This window comes from Alligator sinensis, unplaced genomic scaffold, assembly GCF_000455745.1.
Source record: "Alligator sinensis unplaced genomic scaffold, ASM45574v1 scaffold1104_1, whole genome shotgun sequence".
In the NCBI taxonomy this organism is placed as follows: Eukaryota; Metazoa; Chordata; order Crocodylia; family Alligatoridae; genus Alligator; species Alligator sinensis.
In genome coordinates, this window is record NW_005843032.1 from 364477 (window position 1) to 387255 (window position 22779).

A 22779-nucleotide genomic window follows, 5' to 3' on the forward strand; every position below is an offset into this window, starting at 1 on the left:
ACACACACACACACACACACACACACACACACACACTATCAGCTCAGGCACATACACATCCAAACCAGCCTCGGCACATGCATACCTATTACCAATTCAAGCACATACATTACACACCCCAAAAGTTAGACACAGATCACTAATTCATATATAATTCACACAATGCCATATATATACACACATTCTCACCAGTTCACACACATACAATCCACCTACACATATACACAGGTAAGCTCCTAACTTGAATGGTACAGTGTGTATGTGTGTGCTTGGGGTACCTGGGATAGTTCGGGGAAGGTTCAGAAGAGAGAGAGAGTTAAAGTGTAGGGAGTGAAAGTTGCCAGAACCAGGATTAGAACCGGTAGACTAGAGGGACCTGGGCTGAAGAACTGAGGCTCGGGGGTAATTTTAGGTTAATTGATATTAATTGATTAAAAGACAACGTCCAAAGCCTACAGAACAGGGGAGCGATGCCAGCACAGAGGCTGGGACTGGAGCCAGAGCTATGGGGAAGCTGAAAAAGTAGATGGGGAGAGGGAAAATGGGACTAAGAGAAAGTGTGGGTGTTAAAGAGGGGCTCTGTGTGTGGGGAGCCAGAGGATGGCTCCGGGACAGCTAGAGAAGTTGCAGAGAGTGGCAGTAGGTGCTGGGAGCTGGAGAGACTCCAGCTGCTGGAGAAAATTGCAGGACAGCCACGAGGAGCTGGAAAGCTGCAGGGGTGGAGGGAGGACTACAGAAGGTGCAGGGGAAGCCTGAAAACAGAGACGGACAGCAGAAAATCACATGAAAAGCAGCAGGAGAGACTGAAAGGTGGCAGGGGCAGCAGGAAAGTAGAGAAAGGCAGCAGAAAGTCACAGGGAAAAGGCAGTAGGAATTGTGAGGAGGTTGGGAAACTAGTGGGGAGGGGTGGGGGCGGGAGCTGAGAGAGAGAAAGAATGAGGCTGGAATTTATGATAAGGAAGGGACTGGGATTCAGTAAAACATGACCCAACTCAGGGTTGCAAATGACAGTGGTTTTATTGAACAGGGGAGATGGTGACACAATGTCTTATTGGTTCCCTGTGCGTGCGTGCGTACACACACACGTACACACACACGTACACACACACAATGGCAGCAGGGGTTAGAGAGGCTTGGTGCAGGGGCTGACGTCTACTGCAGTCCAGGAGGAGAGAGAGGGACAGAGATAGAGAGTCCAAATTGTAGGAGGAGGTGGGCAGGTAATATCTACCTATCCAGGCTGGAAAGGGGTCCTTGTCCAGTAGGCGTTGTTCAGAGGGGGGTCGCTGCCAGGGCATCTGGGTGAATAGGTGGTGTGGCATGGTGCTGGTCCAGATGGAGAGGGCATCCCACTGGGTCTGTCTTCACTGCCCCTTTTTATAGAGGCAGACCTTGTGTGACCCTAGTGACAGGAGGCATGCCCAGGCAAGAGTCAGCCCCTGGCATACTGAGCATGTGTGCTCCATGCAGGGAGCAGCAGTTACAGATATCTGTAATGGTGAGAGTTGCTGGTTCTGCAGGGTCTTTTGTCTTTCAAATGCTGGGTTCTTGTCTCTGTTCCTGGGTGAGGTCTATGGTTCCTGGATGAATCAATGTGAGGTGATGGCCAAGTTGTTGCAGGCCATTCAGTAGAGGCCTGCTACCATTGTATTTCAATCATTCCCAATTATTTTCATTCATCCGGGAACCAATTTAAATGGGAGGGGTATGTGACTCATACAGTTGCAACATGGGATGCCCAGGCAGAGGACAGAAGATGGAGGCTTGTCATATAAAATGGAAACTTGACACAACTTTGGTTCACTTACAAACACAGGCCTAAACCATACAATATCCATATGAAACAATAAAAATCAATACAAAAATTATAATAATACAATATACAACTGTAAAAATCAATACAAGCCTAATAATTATACAATATATAACAGTGGATATCTGAAACCAAAAACTTGCTACCAAAATAAAAATGTTAAAGCTTATCCTAAGTCTGAGCTCACTTATACTTACCTGTAGGGAATAGAGAGGGAGAGGAAAAAGTCAGAAATGGTTGGGGAAGGGGAGGGAATATATTTTAAAATAAAATTAAAAAAAAAAAAGAAAAACGGGGGGGTTTGCTACATCTGCATCCACTGATTCAGGGTTTGGCTGCTGCATATCGTGCCCTCCGCCCTCAGGTCACACATGGTGGCCAGCACGTGGACCATACTGGATCACAAGGGATCAAGTCATTTCCTGATGCCCTTCTTCAGCCACCTCTCAAGTGCCTGCATGTCTGGTGACAGTGGCTTGCCCCAGCTAGGAACATCAGTCCCCTTTGAAGCTCTCCATTTGGTTCTGAAGTTCCCTTACTATGGGGATCACCTGAATAAGGAGGGCATCACCAGCGCTGAGGGTCTTGGTGGCCTCAAGGAAGGGCTTGAGGACCACCAATATCTGTTAGATGGTATCCCACTCAGTTCTGTTCAGTGGGCTGCTAATCCCAATCTCCCCAACCAAGGCCTTCTCATGGATGTCCTTCTGTTGCTCCAGCAGCCTCTTGAGCATCAGGTATGGGGAGTTCCACTAAGTCTCCACATCCTGCATGATTTTGTACTGTGGGATGTTCAGCTCTTCCTGTTTGTCCTGCAGCATCTTGCCCCGCTTGATGCTCTGGTGGAAGTAGCCTGCCACCTTGCTGGATTTGGAAATGAGCTTTCTTGTGGTGCTAGTGCCATCACCAGCAGCCCTGTTCCACTCCAAGGCATCCCTGACAATGAGGTGGAATTTGTGTGCCACACAACAGATGCTAACAAAGTTGGCATCACAGAACGCCCCATTGTCGGTGACTATGAATCCGTGGGTGAGCTCGCCCAATGAGCCACCCCTGCAGCAAGCAGTTTGTGGCCCCCATGATTTCTGTTGCTGTATGAGACTCATCCATCACCTTATCTTGAAGAAGAGCCCACCAATGGCCTGACTGGTCACACCAGTGCCCTGTGAGGGAGAGCTAGGCATGATCTCCACCCTGGCTGCTCCAGATATCCAAAGTGAAATACAAAGCTACCTGTGACCCTGCCATCTGCAGTTCCTCCCTCAAGTGCTCCCAGCATGCCTTATACAGGGAGGGCACCACCATCTTGCTGAAGGTGGTGCATGTGGGCACTTTGTGAAGGTGGTGTGTGCAGGCACTTGGTAGGATGGGGCCATAAGTGCCATGAGCCACCTGAACAGTGACCGCTCAGCTAAGGAGAAGGGCTGGCCACCAACAGGAAGCATCTCCCCAATGCTCTGGGTGATCCCACTTGCCTTTGCAAGGTGCCCCGCTTTCTGTTGGCCTTTCCCTCACTGTTCCAGGATGTCTTGCCTTGGCTTTGGTGGGATGGGGGCTTTGTAGCAAGAGGGGGACTTCCCTTTAGGCATGCTCCCACTGGTGCCAGGCTGAGGAGGAGCAAAGGCAATGGGATGGTGCCTGCAGAGATGCATCAGCATCCCCATGGTGCTCCTCATGGTGTTTTGTTCCCTTGCCCTGGCTGATTTTGGCTTGGCAGTGCAGGAAGATAGCATACGTGGGATCATCTGCCAGCTTAAAATGATCCCAGACCACACTACCTGCTTGTTTCTGGGGTGCAGGTGCACATGTGGATGCTGCTGCACTTTCCCCCTCCTCAGCAGTCAGAGGCACAGCAACAGGAGGAGCAGACTCAGCTGAGCTACTTGCCTCTACCTCTACATCAACCTCCTCCAAAGTGCCTTCTGGGGAAGACGACCTGGCTCTAGGGGAAACTTGAGGGGTGTCAAGCACAAGCTCAGATGATTCCCACTCCTTCCCCAGAATTTCCCTTGCTAGGGCACCGAAATCCAGCTCCAGCTCTTCCTCTAGCCTGGAAGGCTCAGCATGGGAAGTGAAATGGGGGTGGAGGAGGCTGTCATGCTGGTGCTGCTGCTTGTTGTTGTCATGGTGTGGTGGGGGTTATGGATGGTGCTCGTGGAGGGGATGCTGTCTCAGGCATAGGCAGTGGTACTGGCACTGCTCCCCTCTCCTTGCTGCTTGTGGAAGCCTCATCCCTTCTAGCTGGAGGAAAGAGGCTGCATCTCAGTTTGGAGGGGGGGAACTAACACCTGTCCCTGTACCCCCTTTTCTGCCCCTCCCTGAAAGCTTGCCACCACCTGCCTTTCCATCACACTTCATGGTGTGTTTCATGTCTTGCTTTTCTACAAATATATAAATGTATTTGCATTCCTATATAAATTCAATAATGTGAGTGAATATGGCGCAAAGTAGAAATGTATAAAAACAAATATGAATGAAGAATATGTCTTTCCTCCTATATAAATTCAATAATGTGAGTGTGTGGGGCACAAAGTAGAAATATATAAAAAGAAATGTGAGTGTGTGTGTGTGTGTGTGTGTGTGTGTGTGTATATGCATCTTTCCTCATATATAAATTCAATTGTGTGGTGCAAAGTATAAATATATCTTTCTTCCTATATGAATTCTATAATGTATGTATGCTGCAAGCTTTAAATGTATAGAATTAAAACATAAATGTATTTCCCTTCCTATTTAAATTAAATTCTATAATGTAATTCTATCCAATATAATTATAAAATTGAAAAGAATAAATCAATTAATATAATAATAAATAAAAGCTTTCAGAAGATAGAAAAAGCCAAAAAGTTATTCTGAAATCCCCCTTGCTAGGCTAGCAAGTAGGAAATTCTTCAGAACATCAGTGCTAGTAGCCTTTGCTGTCTGATGCTGCTGAGCTGCTGGAATACACAGCTCACTAACTAACACCAAGGCAGAAAGCGGGGAAGTTCAAACAATGCTGCCTTTTATGCTATTTTTTCATCCCTCCCCCAGAGCACTGGGATTGGAAGGGACCTCAGGGAAGGATGACAGTCACTGGCCAGCTACACAGTCAATATGAGAGCAGTCCTTCCTCCCTCTTCCCCCTCCTTCTCCTTACTTTCTGCTTCCCTACAGGCAAGCACAGCTTCAGCTTCAAAACTCGAAATATTTTGAAGCTTTTGAAATGTTTTGACTGCCCTCATTTCGTTTCAAGGCTGTTTTGAAGACCTCCATTTCATTTCGATTTCACTGTTTTGAGCTCAAAATGAGTCAAAACAGTGTTGAAATGAAACAGCCAGCGAAGCTTCACATAGCCCTAATATCTAATGTCACGGGTTCCATGCAAACCCAAACAAGCATTTCTACAAAGTGCAAAACAAAATGGGCAGTATTTTTGCAATGGGCATTTCACCATCTGGATAAAGGCTGGAGTAATCATACCATGCACAGAGCTCTGTGTGCTAATAAAGAGACTCTATTTAGCTTGCAAGAAATTGGATCTTAATCACAAGAGCTGTGTGCTCAGTGCTGCTGCTTGCAACCACGTGGTGCAGTGTGTGCTTGGAGCTACTGTGGAATTCTACAAGCACACTGAACTTCTTGGTTATATCACCAAGAAGTTCAATGTGCTCTCCAAATCATCTCCAGTACATTTTATGCTCCAATCTGTAGGAAAATGAGGGTTGTTCCATTATTAACCTAGGGTGCCTGTGGAACCAGCGCCCATTCCAGGGACGTGTGAGGAGTAGAATACAGCTCTGTCCTGGTCCCTGACCGCATGCTGTTACCATCCAGTGACCCCAGCCCCAGCCCTGGTCCCACCTATCTGTCCCACACCTGGATGCCACTTCTTACCCACCAGTGGCCTCATCTCATCTGCCTGGATGTGAGTGCCCTGCCCATGGGGGTCCTGAGCCGGTCTCCATGAAGACCCTGGCCACTCTCACATGCCATCTGGCATACCCAGTAATAGGTGCAAGGCAGAACGGATCAATTGGCATCTCCCCAGCCCCTCCCCTGCCACATCGGGTGGTGTAAATAGCTGTGATGGTGGACAAGGCTGGGTCAGCACCCCCCACTCCAGCCCTCAACAGCTCACCAAAACTCCTTAAGTGACCCTCCATCCCAAATAATTACCCTCCCCTGTATTAAGGCAACACTACCTCCGGCCTCCTTTACAAATGGTTAGGCATTTGGGGCTACATCAACAAAGGGACATGGAGGTTGCACCACTCAATCTTTAGGGGTACCCTGCTGCAGTCCTTGACCTAGCTAGGCACCTAACTCTGCCCATGCATTATATGGTGAGTCTAGATGACTAAGAATGGGGTATATGCAAAACAACATTGTGAGCAAGAAGCTACCTCAACGTTTTCTAGCATAGTGGAGAAGTGGTCCGATCCTTTGCTGCTGCTTAACCACCTATTTCCAAAGTCTCAACTAGAGTTAGTCACTAAACCCTTATGAAAGAGGACAGCATGATGCTCCCACCTCCCTTCTCTCACACACACACACACACACACACACTCCTGTACACCTAGGTGCTATAGCACTCATTAGTAAGATGGGGTGCATGTATCTTCAAATTCCTTTTCTGCTTTACTGTGAGCAGGGACTCAAATATCTCAAGCAACTGCTCAATATATCACTTTTCTTGGTATTCTGGAATAAGTATTTTCTAATGTTCCCCTATTAAAACCACTCTTTTTCACACAGTCTCTCATTCCCAACTATTTTAGGGGATGCTTACTCAAATAGGTGTGCTGAAAACAGTGCTTACCAAATTGGACCTACAGGTGAAATAAGCTGGCAACACCACTTTGAGACACTTCCTGGGGTTTGGCCTCTGAGCAGCTCAGCAGCATTGAGACCTAGACACCTTTTGCACATACCCATGGATAGAAACTTAGGCACTTGCATGAACACGTTGCGGCTAAGAAGGGTATCTTGAGGACCTAAACACTGTACTTAATTACCTAAAATAACAGCTAGGCACCAAACCCTCTTTGCTTCTGGTTCACTAACTTGACAAAATTAAAACTTTTTGCATAATCTCCCCACCAGTTGCTGCCGTTCATACTCAATCAAGGTTCCACTGAAATCATCAGAAATCTTGCTTGGGTAAAAACTGCAGGAATGGGCCCTGGATACAACATAGGAAAATCTATAATCAACCAAATGACTTTCGGTTATACAGACAGCTGTAAATTAAATATGCAACATAAATGACAATCTACTAGCAACCATTTTTTTTTTTTATTTTTTTTACCATGAATGTTAGGAGGACTGTTATTGAAGTACATGTATCTTGAATGTTATAATTAACTAGCGAAGTACCCATTCTTTGTTGTTTTTTGGTTTTTATTTTTCCTTGTGCCGTTCTGCTATTTCTTCATTACTTTCTGTTGCTCTTATGCCTGCATGTCTTAGACTATCTTCTGCAAGATGCTCCACCTTTTCAACATTAGTTTCTTTAGCTCCTAAGGCAGCATTTCTTATGTCAGTAGCAGCAAGACGGTCTGCTCGTTCTTCTTTACTTTTGGTTGGTCTTGAAACAGCATTTCTTCTATGATTATTCGCAAGATGTAGTGCCTTCTCTTCATAAATTTCTTTCAATCTTATATTTTGCATCTTTTTCTCAGTACCTGAAATGCCACTAAGAGTTGAAGTCCTTTTCCTTGGCATTTTCTGTATTATCCTTTATGCAGAGCAAATTGATAAACAGTGGGGGAACAGGGAGGACAAGAAACCCTGAACCAATGGATGGAGGGCTATGGTTGCCAAATGGTGGAAGCAGCTTTGTTTGAAAATGTTACACAAAGATGTGAATAATGACAGTTTAGCTGAATTCACTGCATCCAAAATGGAGTGGTACCAGTTTGCTATTTTAGAAGCGAAGTAATCCCAGTCACTGGAAGCCCCAGAAAAGGTCAAGTGAAAAATAACCCACCTATAATTTTCTTCAGGTGGCATTCAGTGATCTTGGAAGGTTATATATATATATATATATATATATATATATATAGATGAGCCACTAATAGGTGACATTTTCTAATCATCTTTTTGTGGTTTATCAAAGCGTGCCAATAAAGCCTTCCACGTGCTTCCTGGTATTTGTTGGTGTCTTTGTATCAGATTTTGGAGTGCAGTCTTTGTCTGTTAAGGAAAAGGGAAGAGACAGTTGAACTTTTAAAAGTCTTGACACTAAGCCAGCCTACACATAATAGAACCCCAATTACCTTTTCCAACCTGGAAATGAGGAGTTGAGGAAGAGTAGAAATTATTTGGAAAAAGTGCATGAGAGCAAGACTGCTGTAATGCTGCAATGAGCATTGCATAATGCGTTCTGCAAAATTATGAACAGGATTGCTATGTACCCTCTTTTCACTTAATTAATACCTTGGGTTTTTTAATTCCCATTGAAACAGCCTGGAAATAAGGTTTTGTGAAGTCAGGACCCCAGTCTTTCAGAAGTCAGAGATATGGAATTCAACAAGCAGCTCCTTCAGCTTTGGAGAGCATTAAAAGGAAAATCATTTCTAACTAATACTAACTACAGAGTCCAAGGCCTGCTGGAACAGCTCCCCTGATTAAGGAAAGGGAAGTGGAGCAGCATGGTTCAGGGTGCAGTCAGGGCATCAGGGGAGTTGGGGGCCAATTTCAACAGATTGAAAGTCGTATTTTCAAGTATTTGTATTTACAAGTATTTTTTCCATTGCTAGGGAATCTTGACACTGACTAGTAACCTGGAAATGTTCATAACCATGCTGCTTAACACCAATTTTTCAGCCACAAACCTATGGTGACAGAAGTGACAGAAGACATGGAATCCAAAAAATAAAAGCAAAGTTTGCAATTCAAGCAGTACAGGAAAAAGAACCTCACCAAAACACCTGACAATACAATATCGCTGGCAGAGCTCACAACCAACTACTTCAGTTGTGGCCCTATGTACAGTATGTACTACATGGCTGCCTGTAGTAAGGAAAATACAAGCTCATTGTAGCTACTTAACAGGAGTAACAAGACTCCCAGAATCCTCTTGGGTGAATGGGAATAACCCCAGATTGGTTCAAATAACTGATGTGCAATTTGCACTTAGCCCAGGGGACAGGCAGAGCAAGAAACTCAAAGCTAAAAATCCTAGTAAAGGCAAAACAAGAATCCAACCTTGGAAATAACTAAAACAGGTTTGTAGGGTCGAAAGTTGGCACTACAGATTTAGTGTAGTGTAGAAGAAGATGTAAATATTGCTTAGAAGGACAAAACTGCCTTGAAAGATAAAGTAGGATAACAACTGCCTAGCAACAGTAATGTTACATCTGGAAATATAGAAAGACAGCAAAGGACAGCAGTGTGTTTGTGTTTCTCCCTCTCTGCTGGACTGCATCCCAAGAAGCATCAAATCAGTGCAGAGACACAGGGACCCAGGGAACCTTGCCCCCAACATGGCCAGCTGACTAAGGGCTCTCATTAAACCCACCCAGGATTGTTGCAGCACAATGAAATTCACTTTAACACATGTGTAGCATTGCTGTTGAGCTGTATGTGTTTAGCCAATAAAGCTTTGCTTAATCTCTAATTGACAGGTGTGCCATGGTTCAATCTGTATAACTTCCCTGGCCCACTCCAACCTCTGACGAGTTGTGAGTTCTACATCAACATGCCTAGCTTCAAAATGACCAGAGGACACACGCAGTGCAAGCTGCATCTGTGCATCCTGAGGGTCCATGCACCACATGGATCTCCCACCAAACCACCTGCTAAGTGCTACAGTGCATGCCCCCCCTTCTGTATAATGCCATACAGGTTACCCCTCCTCTCAGTACAGGAACCCTGAGCCTGGGCTCCCTGAGCCCAATGGCAGTGATTTCCTGTCTTGACCCACCTCCAACAGTGGGAGCAGGAAACAAAAGCAGGCAGAGGGAGGAAGAACCTGGTGATCCTGGTGACAGCAGCCTCTCCTGTAGTAGGGGGAGCAGCACCTGGGCAGGAGGCAGGCAGTAGCAAATTAATCCCTCACAGCCACAGGCAGCCTATGAATCACCAGTTGGACAGCCCTGATGCATCCCATAACTCAAACTCTAAAACAAAATCCATAATAAAAAGAAAAATGAAGACATAAATGAACTTGAAATAATCATTTGAAGATAAGAAAAAATTAAGATGTAGGGTGATATGATGTTGCTAGAGGAACCAACGTACCTTTTCAGCTAGTTCTTCAGCAGTTATATTTGGATCATATGGGATGGGTTCTCCAACGTGTGCGCAAAGTTTGACTGGAAACCCTCCATGTGGTGAGATGATTGGCAATCGAGAAGTTTCATATAGCCACCTAATTAATCCTGTGCATTAAATTAAAATTAATAAAGGCTTTCGAGAAATAAACATATATTAAATTAAAAAACAAAAACCAACAGAGCTGACAAATTACCCAAAATTAAATGTTTACCTCACAATCAAAAGGCAGGAAAAAGTGAAAACTTTCTTCATCAGATTCAATTATTTCACTCACCTCTTAACCTCTAGTCTGTGTATTTTAACCCAAAGGCTCCTTGAGTTTCATTTCAGCATCTTCATAATCCAATAGTACTGACTCTAGCTGCAGCGCAGCAGCGCTCAAAATTTTTAGACTTAAGACTCCCATCCTTAACTTTTATAAATTGACCAGCACCACATTTAAAAAAAACCTAGTGCATTTATTATTACAGGGCTTAACGCTTTGCAGAGGGGCCAGGCAGTAGGGGCAGGTAAACTGCCAGGCCCAGACAAGCTTGAGTTTGAGATTATCTCCTTATTTCCTCAGACTTGGTTCACTTCCCTATACCTTGCAGCACCCTTTAAAGATTCTCCTGGTAACTAAGTGTGTCCCAGCACCCTGGCTGAGAATCACTATTTTAGCCACTTGACTCACCAAGTCAAACCAGGTCACCTTCCGTAGTTCTTCCCAATTCAATGCAATCCAGAGAGGTTTGCCCTGAAACTGTGCACCCACATAAACCTGAGATTTTTCATGTCATGATGAGCTAACAAGGATTCAATCTCCTTCACAGTCTCCCCTGAAAAAACTATGTCCCAATCTTCACAAAACCATCTGTACTCCACCCTCAAGTAAATGGAAGCACTTGCTTTAATGGTTCTCTTGTCACCATTAAGCCACAGGCCTTCAGGGCAGAGCCTCACCTTGAAACCGAAGATACGATTAGCCTGTTAATCCTGTCTTAAATAGTAACCCAGCTACATATTCAGGCAATTAATGACACAACGAAAATGGAAATCAACCCTCAAAATATTACACAATATATGTGTAATATTTGGATGGGAAAGGGGATGAGTCCCATCATGCCAATTTGGCCATGTGGCAGGGGTTAGGACTGCACTGAGGTCTTCAATCAGTTCCAATATGTCCCCACCAGCTGACCATCAACTGTTGGTTGGCTGGCTCCAGGACCACACAGGAACTTGAACCAGTCCCAGTATAACCCATGCTGGACTATGACCATTGGCTGACTGGGAAGCGCACGAGAACCAGTTGGATCCCTAGTGTGATCCCAATCCAGCTAACAAGCAGCTGATCATCAAGCACCTGGCTTTCAACTTGCCAGGGCTGGGGGATCCCAAGATCACAATCCCAGTCTCCCCCTGCAATGGCATGTAGAACACAATTGAGATCTGATCCCTGATCCCAATATCACATGTCCTGCTGCACACGTGTGGCATGGAAGGAGGCATGACTGTTGGGAATATGGATCACATCTCTTATCATGCCTTTAAAGGAATGTCTGTCAGCAGCCTATGGCAAATCATGGACATGCACATTAATGTCTGACAATCCATGGACACTTTCCATTTCGACACAATCAGGAGCAAACTAAAACCACAATAGAAGAATACATATTTCTAGGAAACATATTTTGAGATGAAAAAGTGAAAAATGCTCTAACAGAATATATAATTTTAAATGCCTCTTACTCCTTTCTTTAGGCATCATATATGCTTCCCGAATATTTTCAGTATACATTGGGATGATGGGCTGAGGAGGAGAAGAAAAAACAAAAGATAAGAATTTAATAATGAACATGAAATGAAAAATGTCCACATTTCTCTTCTGTCTGAGTGCTTAATTATTTCAAGAGGGAAGAAGACATGTTCACACACTAACAAACTTCCAGATAGATGTGATCTGGCCTAGATGGCTTGACTCTCGATTAAGGATTTTTATAATTCACACTTCATTCAGAATTGTGCACCAGAACCTTGGAGCTGGTCAAGGAACAGATATATCATTAGCTAAGATGCCAGTACATCTAGTAGTCTTGTATATAAAGTACCTTCACAGCGAGAGATGCAGCTTCAAGAGACTTGTCTGTACTTGGGTAGAAAAGGGGCTTGAAATGGTGTCTCATATTCTAAGGGAGTGCCTTGTCCAGTAAGTTATGCACCACTATGGAGAAAGATAGATATTTTTTTCCCGGGGGAAACCCTGAAATGTTTGTGTTGGAAACTCTCAATATTTTGGGGTGATTTGTGGGATGTCATGCAGGTTTCCCCAGTTGGATTTATTGTTATGATGTCTGGGATCTCTATTGATGCTAATAATAAGCTGTGTTTAGTTTTACCATTTTTATAAGTTTGTATGGACTGTAGCCATAGGTGCAAACAGATCATTAACTGTTTTTTATAGTATGATCAGAATTAGGCAATAAGACAGTAATTAAGTTCAGTGTTCCTCTCCTATTCATACAAGGTAGTTCCTGAGACATTGCATCCCAAATGACTGTGCTCAGTGGCCTCAGATCACATCTGCATGGGCCTATGGGCCAGGCAATGGTAATTTACACTTTAAAAGGAAAGGGTGAGAAGGCTAAGATCTGGAAACAGTCTGAAAACTCAAATACTGCTGTCAGATTGAGACAATTTTTTCTACCTCTTTTCTTAAGCAGGATAGAAGGTTTCTTTTGTATTTCCTTCTTATTTTTTTCTATTTGGAGTGAAAAAAAAACAGGTACATGATAATGCCTATATCCATGACTACTCCCCACTTGCCAGGCTTTGGACAAATGTCAATCCTGCTACAGTGTTAGACCAACTTCAGATAGAGATACAAGTGCCTTTCCTGTCTTGAGGAAATCCAATCCTGAACTCTTCTTCCTCCTCTTCCCATGGGGGGCTGTTAGAGCTTTAACTTTTACACCCATAAGGAAGCGGGGGGAGGGGGGAGACGAAGCTCTATAATGTTGCTTTTGAACACCTCCTAACGCTCAGTCTCCCAACCATGGACAAGAGATTCTGCCCAACAGTACAGAGATCTCTGCAACTTTCAGCATCGTATCTCAGAAACCTCCTTCCTCCTTGTTACCACTGAGACCGGCACTGTCTAATCAATGGTGCCAGCAAATGGTTCCAATAGTATTATTTTGGCTCTAGAGAAAGGCTTTCTACCAAAGGTCATTTACAGAAGTCTACTTCTTCCACATCTGACTGATCCAGATTTCAGCCTTTACAGGCTCACACTGAAATTCCAAGACTCAAACAATCCACAGCTCCTTACACTTCTCAAAACCTCCAGTATCAGATTCTTCAGCCCCCAGTGGCTCTTGCAGAAAGCAGCTCATAGTCAGGCAGTATCATTACCTGGAATCAGCAGAAGCAATTTAGGTTTTGAAAAAGGCCAAGAATAAGAAGTGTCTGTGCTTCTGCCCTGAGCACTGCACAGCCCATGGCAACTACAGATATTTTAGCATCAGTCTTTAGACTGATCTAACAGATACCAGAAAGCTTGGTACAGCTTCTCTGCCTTCATATTTGTTATCTTTTGCTCAGGGGCTCATGCTGTTGGTATAAGGAATGACTTTACCATCCCACCGAAATTGAATCTTTCGAGCTGGGACCAAGCTGCTGATCTGGGTTTGCTGCAGGCACCACTTGTTCAGCGGATGACTTGTCCTGATCTGATTGGATCCAACTGGGTCCAGGATCCTGACCTAATATCATGACACTCAAACTATTAGGAGCCACTTAGGACTCTGACAGAAAGGATTTACTTCTCACAAGATTGCTTCCAAGCACTAAGAGATCTAATTCCATGGATCAAGATATGCCCAACTAGAACCATAAGGATTTGTCTGCCCACTCTCAGACACATGGCCTCCTGTGCCTTTGTGATACTGCATACTAGACTTCACCTCAGAGGTTTACAAACCTGGATACGCCCATCTACTCTCCCTGAGAGAGTCTTGCCAAGCATGAAGGAGACAGACGACCCCTCGTATGGGACTAGCCTCCCTGGCTCATCTGCAGGATCTGTGCACAAGTGCATGTTTTTGTACCTCCTCACCCACCTGTGTGACCTTAGTGATGGACACTCACCATTTAAGTTGGGAAAAAACATGCAACATCTCCACCATTTATACCAACCATAGTCAGGAGACCAAGAAGTCAGTCTTAAGGTCCAGTCTCTCTGACTTGGGCTTCCCAAAAATAAACCTCTTTGTACCCAAAATCAACAAGTACCAGTCCTTCTCCTCCATGAGGCCTCTTTCGTTGGCTCCCTGTCAGATGCTGTTCAAATCCTCTGATTAGCATGTCTCCCGCAAGCCTTCCTGTCCATACATCTATTCGACAGCTATTCCATGAAGTGAAGCAGGTCTAAGAATGGACAATTCTGCTACCACTGGCAGGACTGAGGCATTTCTGGAAACAGAACCTCCTACTGAAACCTGTGAGGGATCGATTCCAGGAATCTGGCACTGGTCCTAGACCAGCTGACCCAAGGTGGAAAGCTTCACCTAGACCTGCACTCCATCTCACAGCCAGGATGCCCACTCACATACAGCAATAATGTTCTACTCAAGTCAGAGATTTTCTTACCGATAGATGAACATACCTTATGAAACGGACCAGGTTTTCCATTCATACGTCAAGCAAAGGCCATTATACCTAACCAGTTGCCAGTCTAGTCATACTGAAGTATCTGCTGGCACTCAAAAATACTGCTCTATCAGTTCACTTAAAGTTCACCTGCCTGCTGCTGCTGCTCTTGATGAGTTTTCTCTCACCCAACCAAACTTAGGTTTCTCAAGGGCTTGGCAAAAGTATTTTCCCATGTTAGCAATCCAGTTCTACAATGGGACTTTAACTTGGTTCCTACATACAGTATTTACTTGAATATAGGATGACCTCCCAATAATTAGATTCTATATATGAAAAATTTATAAATTGGTTATAGCTTTCTAGGTATAGAATCTACTAATTGGAGGGTTGCCTTGAATTTGTCCCCCTCCCACTGCTACAACAGGAAAAATAAATCTAGGAGGCTCAGGCAGCCCACTTGTCCTCTGTCTCCTGCCCCGCCTGTCTTATCCCTCTCCTTCTTATTTTCAGGGCCCTTCATAGATTCAATAGACATTAAGGCTGGAAGGGACCTTGTAAGATCATTGGGTCCAGCCCACTGCCCAAGGGGCAGGAAGTCAGCTAGGGTCAAAGGATCCCAGCAAGATAGGTATACAAGAGTTTCTTGAAAGTGTCCAGAGTAGGTGCTTGCACCACCTGGGGTGGGGGGAGGTGGGGAGGGGAAGTTCTATTGCATACCTTGGTGGTTCAGACAGTGAAGAAGTTTTTCCTTATGTCCAGCCTGAAACCATCTTGCAGGAGTTTGTGACCATTGGCCCTTTTCTTTCCTTGGGGTGCTCTGGTGAAAAAATGTTCCCCCAGATCCTGATGCACACCCCTGATGTACTTATAGGCTGCTATCAAGTCACCCCTGAGCCTGTGCTTCTCCAAGCTAAAGAGTCCCATGGCTCTCAGCCTTTCTTCATAAGGCCTGCTCTCTTGCCCTCTGATCATTTGTGGGGCTCTCCTCTGGACTCTCTCAAGCTTCTCCACATCCTTTCTGAATTCTGGAGCCCAGAATTGGATGCAGTACTCCAGCTGCAGCTTCACCAAGGCTGAGTACTGAGGGAAGATGACTTCCTGGGACTTTCTTGAGATGCATCGGTAGATGCAGACCAGATTTTTATTTGCTTTGCCGACTGCGGTATCGTATTGGTAGCTCATGTTCATCTTGTGGTCATTCATACCAAGTCTCTTTTGGCCATGGTGCTAGTAAGTGTAGCACTGCCGAGCCTATAAGTGTGATGCACTTTTTTTCCCCCAAAGTGGAACACCTTGCACTTCTCTGTATAGAATGTCATCAGGTTTTCCTCTGCCTACCTTGCGAGTCTGTCAAGGTTGGCCTGGATCACCAGCCTATCCTCCAGTGTGGGCACTATTCCCCATAGTTTGGTGTTGTCAGCGAACTTAGCCAGTCCACTTCTGACACCAGAGACCAGGTCATTTATAAAGACATTGAAGGGTACAAGTCTGAGCATGGAGCCTTGAGGGACACTGGTCACTGTGTGCCATGTTGATTTGGTTCTGTCAACTACCACTCTCTGGGTCCAGCCTTGAAGCCAGTTCCCCAGCGATTGGACTGTTGGGTAGTCGAGGCCACAATTCCCCAGTTTTTCCATGGGACACCAAGTCAAAGGCTTTTTTAAAGTCCAAATATATTATATCAACCTCTTCCCCTTTGTCCAGGCGATGCGTCACCTGATCATAGTAGAAAATGAAATTGGTCAGGCAAGACCTGCCCCACCATAAACCCATGCTGGCTATCCCCTAGAATGCTGCCTTCTGTTAGCCAGTCAATAATGTTCCCTTTTTTTTCAAGATCTTTCCCGGGATTGAGGTCAAATTGATTGGCCTATAGTTCTCCAAATCTTCCTTCCTCCCTTTCTTGAAGATAGGCACCACATTGGCCCTCTTCCAATCTTCAGGTACTTTGCCCAAGCACCACAAGTTCTCAAATATCCTTGTCAGTGGCCACGATATGATGTCTGCCAGTTCCTTTAGCATTCTTGGGTGCAATCTATCTGGGCCAGCTGATTTGTGGGTGTCCAGACTCTCAAGGTGTTCCCTCACAAGATCTATGTCAATGGTGAGCATATATTCACTCGCACCCTAGTCATTCTGCATCTTGTCAGGCAGGGTGGTCCCTTTGGGCTGGTGAAAGATGGATGCAAAGTAATCATTAAACAGCCTGGCTTTTTCCTGGGGTGCCAGTTGTCAGCTGCCCTATTTGGTTTCGTAGGGATCCAATGATACCCGGGGGGGGGGGGGGGGTTTCCTGACTTCCCATGTATCTGAAAAAGGACTTTTTATTGTCCTTGATTTGTGTAGCCAGATGGAGTTCAGTTATAGCCTTGGCTCTCCTAGTTCGCTCCCTACAGGTGAAGACCAGTGCAGCATACTCCTCCTTAGTAGTGTTACCTGTCTTCCATTCTTTATAAGCTTTTCTTTTTAGACATAGGAGGTCCATGAGTTCCCTGTTGAGCCAAAGGGGTTGCTGAGCCCTTTTATTACCTTTCCTATGGGCTGGGATGGACTTTCCTTGTGCTTTTAGGATCACTTCCCTAAGGAGTGACCACTCATCTTGAACTTTCCTCCCTGTCAAATCATGGCCTCTCGGGGCCTCGACAACAATCCACCTGAGCTTATGAAAGTCAGTTTTCCTAAAGCAGAGGACTTCTGCATTGCTGACTGACTTGCTAGCTTTGCCATGGATAGTAAAAGTGATCAACTCATGGTCACTGTCACCCAGCTTCCCTTTGATTCTTAGGTCACTGACTAGATCATCCCCTTTGGCCAGTAGCAGATCCAGCAGTGACTTACCTCTTGTTGGCCCATAAACTTCTTGGGACAGGTAGAACTCATCCACACATGCGAGGAAGTCTTGTGACCAATAGGATTTGGCTGAGTGCTCTTCCCATGAGATGTCCGGGTACTTGAAGTCTCCTATGACAACCATGCACCGAGATGTGCAGCCTCAGCCAGTTCCCTAGTGAATTCATGGTCTAGCTCTTGTTCCTGATTTAGAGATCTCTAGTAGACCTCCTACTATTGTATCCCCTTCACTATGTTCCCCTCATATTCTAACCAAGAGGGTCTCCAGTCATCTTCCTTGGGTGCCAATCTCCACCTGTAGGGAAGTGTACTGCTACTTCACATAGAGAGTTACACCCCCACCTCTTTTTTCAGCATGATCTCTCCTGTACAAGGTATAGCCATCTATACCCATGGTCTAGTCATAGGAAGAGCCCTACCAGGTCTCCGTTATCCCTATAAGATCATAGTCATTTCTGTATAGAAGAAGGACCAGTTCCTCCTGTTTATTCCCCAAGCTCCTGGAATTTTTATGCAGGCAAGTTCTGTTACAGGTCCTAGGCTTCCTTATATTCTTGGGAAATCTCCATTCCTGGGCTTATGTAGGAGTGGATTCCTCCTTGAGCAGCCTAACCTGTTGATTTTGTGGTTGATGCTTGGTGAAGGGATTTTGCACTGGTGGTTGTCCGCCCATCCTCTGGCAAGCTTAGTTTAAAGCCCAGTCAAGCAGGTCAGCCATTCTGGCTGGGAAGTGCTTCTTCCCCAGTGGAGTGAGGTGGAGGCCATCCCTTCTGAACAGGCCACCGCCTCTCTCTCTGAAGTGCGGACTGTAGGCGTAGAAGCCAAAGCCTTCACGATGGCACCAGTGCCGCAGTCTTCTGTTCACTACTTCAATTCATCTCTCCTTCCTCTCCTTCTGTAACCACCTGTACCCCCAGCCCCCTAAGCCTCACTCCCAGACCCCTGTAGTCATCCATGACTTGGCTGGGATTGCTCTGAGCCATGTCATTTGTGCCCACATGGATAAGGAGCATGGGGTAGTAGTTGGAGGGCCAAATAAGTTTTGGGATCCTCTCAGCTGCATCCTGGATATGGGCCCCTGGGAGGCAGCAGACCTCTTGGACTAAGGGGTCGGGTTGGCAGATCACTCCCTCTGTCTCCCTCAGAAAGGAGTCTCCCACAATGGCTACTCTGAGATTTTACTTAGAAATGTGACCAGCTACCATACCTTTCTCACTTGCAGGAGCTGGCAGCTCTGCTGGCTCTACTGGTGCTGCTCCTGTCACTTTAAAAGGAAATGAATCTTCAGTGAGGGCTTAGGTGGCAATCAGGGGAGTCATCTGACCGACAAGGGGTTGGCTATTAGCATATATACTCAGGGCTTGAGCTGGTCAGGCAGTCTAGCCCTGAGAGCCACAAAGATAGAAGCTCCTGGGCAGCAAGCCTGCAGCAGTGCTCCTGAGTAACAGATGAGCTGGGTTAAGCAGCACTAGAGGTTTGTGGATGGGACTGAGGGGTAGAGGAGGTCTCCACAGATCTGGGAGTAGGAGTAGAGATCTGGGAGCAAGGTTGGAGCAGTGGCCAGGAAGACAGTAGATATCAGGGCCAGGGGCCCAAAGTACAGAGAGTAGAAGTGGGGTAAAGAAGCACACAGATCAGTGCTAGGGCTACAAGACCCAGGAATGGGCAGAGATAGGAACCTGGCAGGGCAGGACGCAGTGCCTGGGAGTAGTCTGCATATGCGAAGTGCCCAGGTGGGGAGTACAAGCAGAGAGGCTGTACTCAGGAATAGCCATAAAGTGAAGTGCCCAGGAGAAGCAGGCAAGCCTAGAAATCACATCAGGGAGTATCTGAGGTAGGCGAAGTGCCCATGCAGAGAGGCCCAGGGACTAGGGCCCAGGGATGAGGCCCAGGGAATAGGGACTGAGGTGCTGGCACAAAAGGGATGCTGATAGAAATGATTGATAACAACTGTGAGGCATGGGCATGGTGTAATGGGCAGTTGGAGCCACATAATTAGCCCTTAAAGCTGAGAGTTGAGACATCTGAGGTCAAAAGTGCAAGATCAGGCTTGGGTAGCCCTGGGGTGGCCTACCTTTTTAAAAAAAAAAGATAATAACATCAAGGCATGATGGACAAGTGAAGGGAAGAGTGTCCAAAGACAGCCAGTCTAGGAAAGGGTTGAGCAGCCACCAGGGGGTGTTGTGGCCACACCTGGGATGAGTGCTTGTTATAGTGGGCACATGGACGTGAGGGGCAAATATGAAAACACTGACTTTTATGTCAACTTGCAAGTTATTATGGGTACCCATAGACTTAACTCAAGAATTTATACATTTTACTTTTTTTTAAAACTTGCATGTTTTACTACAGGTATTCCATAAACACACTTCTAAAGAGTATTTTTGTGCCTACTTAAATATAGTATAAATGGCTTTAACCAGTACAAACAGTAAAGACATATGGCTTTATCATACAACTGTATTCACCATATAGTTCACTGGGTTGGGCTCCTGCTGACAACAGCATTTCAAGCCATGGTGACCCCAGAGCTCTGCACTGCTCAGCATGTATGTGTAGTCCAAATAGATCCTTTATAAGGGGGTATGTGCTAACTATCCCACACTCATAACTGGAACCAGGTGTTCTTGCCATGAGTCCTGGCATCCTCCAAAAATGTATATGCAAATAAGGCATAGGGCAATGTGGTCCAGCTCCATCTCAGGGAGGGCAGAACCACATTTGTCAGTTGAGACAGGCTGAGAGGGGGAGACACAAGGATTCTGGGTGAACTGTTTGGAGCCATTTGGTGATGTTTGCCAGACAGCTAAGGCTAGTGAAGAATCAGGAATCATTGGAAATGGGAAAGAAAGGCTTAGCTCAGCAGTAAGTGTGAAGGGGACATCTAAATTTTTTCACTGTAGTGGCTCACCATGACTTGAAACACTCAGCACCGAGGGCTCTAAATGTAATGGGCACTATCAGATATCTTATTCAGCTAGGCTGCATTAATCTTTCTTTGTGATAGGGAAGGAAGGGAGGAAGAACTAGACAACTCATCAAAAATACTGATCTCTCAAGAATGTGTGAAACTGTATAAAGGATGGAGGACTCTGAAGTGATACTACAAAAGCATATGGGAGTGATTGATTATGATCAAGAGAAGAACAAGAACATATTGGTTGAAGAGAGATTAAGAAGAGGGTGGAGGAGCTAGAAGAAGTGGAGGCAAGGAAGTAGGAATTAAAGGAGGCACTAAGAGTATGAGTGAAAAAAGAACTGGAAGACAAAGCAATGGACTGAAAAATGGTTCAAAAGGAAAACAGATGAGAAAATCTGTCTGACCAGAGCACCCTGGATGGAGAAGGGGGAAGGGTGGTGTAAGTATTTTATGGCAAAATTGAGGGGTGAGAAAAAGGAAGGAAGTGAAAGCAATAAGAACTGAAGAAGGAATCTGAATAGAAAAGAATGCAAAGGTCCTGGATGTGGTGGTAGAGTTTTATAAAAGAAAAGGAAAGCTGTACAGAAGAAGAGAAGTAGATGGAAGAAAAATGAAGGTGCTCCTGGAAGGCATAAAGGAAGGAATAGGGAATGATAAGAAACAAAAATTGGAGAAGTTAAGTCTGAGAAAGGTGGAAGACTACTCTAAAAAACCTTGTAAGAGGGGGAAGACACTGCGAAGAGATGGACTTCTGGTAGAATTCTCTGAAAAATGTTGACAACGGTTGGGGACGGATATAATAAAATCATACAGGGAAATAATGGAGGGTGGGGAGATAGTGGAGGATTTTGCAGAAGGGGTGGTAATTTTAATATTCAAGACGGGAAAGGAAGACATTTTAAGCAACTAGAAGACAATAACCTTTTAAAATATAGATGACAAATTGATGGCAAAAGTAATGGCCAAAAGAATGTGCAACTGTTTAGCATATGTGATACAAGAAGAACAAACGTGTGCCATTCCTGAGAGGAGGATATCCCAGTCCTGATGCTTAATTAGAAATGTCATATTGGATGTGCTAGAAAGGAAAATAAATACAGTAATAATGAATCTAGAGTTGAAAAAAGCTTACGATAAGGTTGACCATGATTTCATGTTTGAAGTATTGCAAAGGAAGAGGTTCCCAGTGGAGGTAAAATGATTACTTGAGCAAAGCATACCCCATACAAACAGGGGTGAGAGGGGATGCCTGCTGCCCCCTATCTTTTTTGTGTGTGCAATGGATCAATTGGAGTAGAGAATTTGTCATGATAAGCTGGTAAGTGGTGTGAAGATACCAGGAAGAGAAGTTAAATGTACATTATACATGGATGATGTTAGCATGGTGGCTCAGGGCAATGTACCAAATCAAGAGGATATTGAAACATACTGAGGACTACAGTGAAGTGTCGGGGGAAAAATTAAATAAGATGAAAAGTATGTTGATGGGTTTGGGGAGTTGGGAGAATTTACAGAAGTTCAGGCTCCAGGTAGTAGAGGGTGTAATCAAGTTCTTGGGAATCCCAATGGACACCAACAGGAAAGAAACAAAGGCATGGAAAAAGCTAGAAATAAGAGTGAAGCAGTTCTTGGGATCATGGAATGGTAGAATGTTACCTTTCAAAGGTGAAAACGGTACTCTTGCCAATCATCCTTTACTTGGTAGTGGTGTATCCACTATCATGGCAGCAGATTTCATAGATTTCATAGACATTAGGGCTGGAAGGGACCTCGGAAGATCATCGAGTCCAGCCCCCTGCCCAAAGGGCAGGAAGTCAGCTGGGGTCATAGGATCCCAGCAAGATAAGCATCCAGTTTGCTCTTGAAGGTGTTCAATGTAGGCGCTTAAACCATCTCCGGTGGCAGGCTGTTCCAGACCTTGGGGGCTCGGACAGTAAAGAAATTCTTCCTTATGTCCAGCCTGAAATGGTCTTGTAGTAGTTTATGACCATTCGACCTAGTCGTCATCACTTGGGGCGCTCTGGTGATCAAACGTTCCCCCAGATACTGGTGGTCACCCCTGATAAACTTGTAGGTGGCCATCAGATCACCCCTGAGCCTGCGCTTTTCCAGGCTAAAGAGCCCCAGGGCTCTCAGCCTGTCATCGTAGGGTCTGCTTCCCTGACCTCTGATCATGCGCATGGTTCTTCTCTGGACTCTCTCAAGCTTCTCCACATCCTTTTTGAATTGTGGAGTCCAAAACTGGACGCAATACTCCAGCTGCGGCCTCACTAAGGCCGAGTACAAGGGGAGAATGACGTCC

General features: G+C 45.2%; 1 protein-coding gene across 1 annotated transcript in view; it reads right to left on the bottom strand.

Annotated features, from left to right (window-relative positions):
- Positions 1-7870: 7870 nt before the first annotated feature.
- Positions 7871-22779, bottom strand: part of LOC102384990 (transmembrane protein 68-like) — an 18959-nt gene continuing 4050 nt past the window's right edge. The window contains exons 3-5 of the mRNA XM_014526352.2: positions 11807-11867; positions 10040-10179; positions 7871-7990 (exon numbers count right to left, since the gene is read on the bottom strand). Of these exons, the coding sequence (XP_014381838.1) occupies positions 7886-7990; positions 10040-10179; positions 11807-11867 (306 nt within the window). The 3' untranslated portion in view covers positions 7871-7885. The remainder of the gene's footprint in view (positions 7991-10039; positions 10180-11806; positions 11868-22779) is intronic.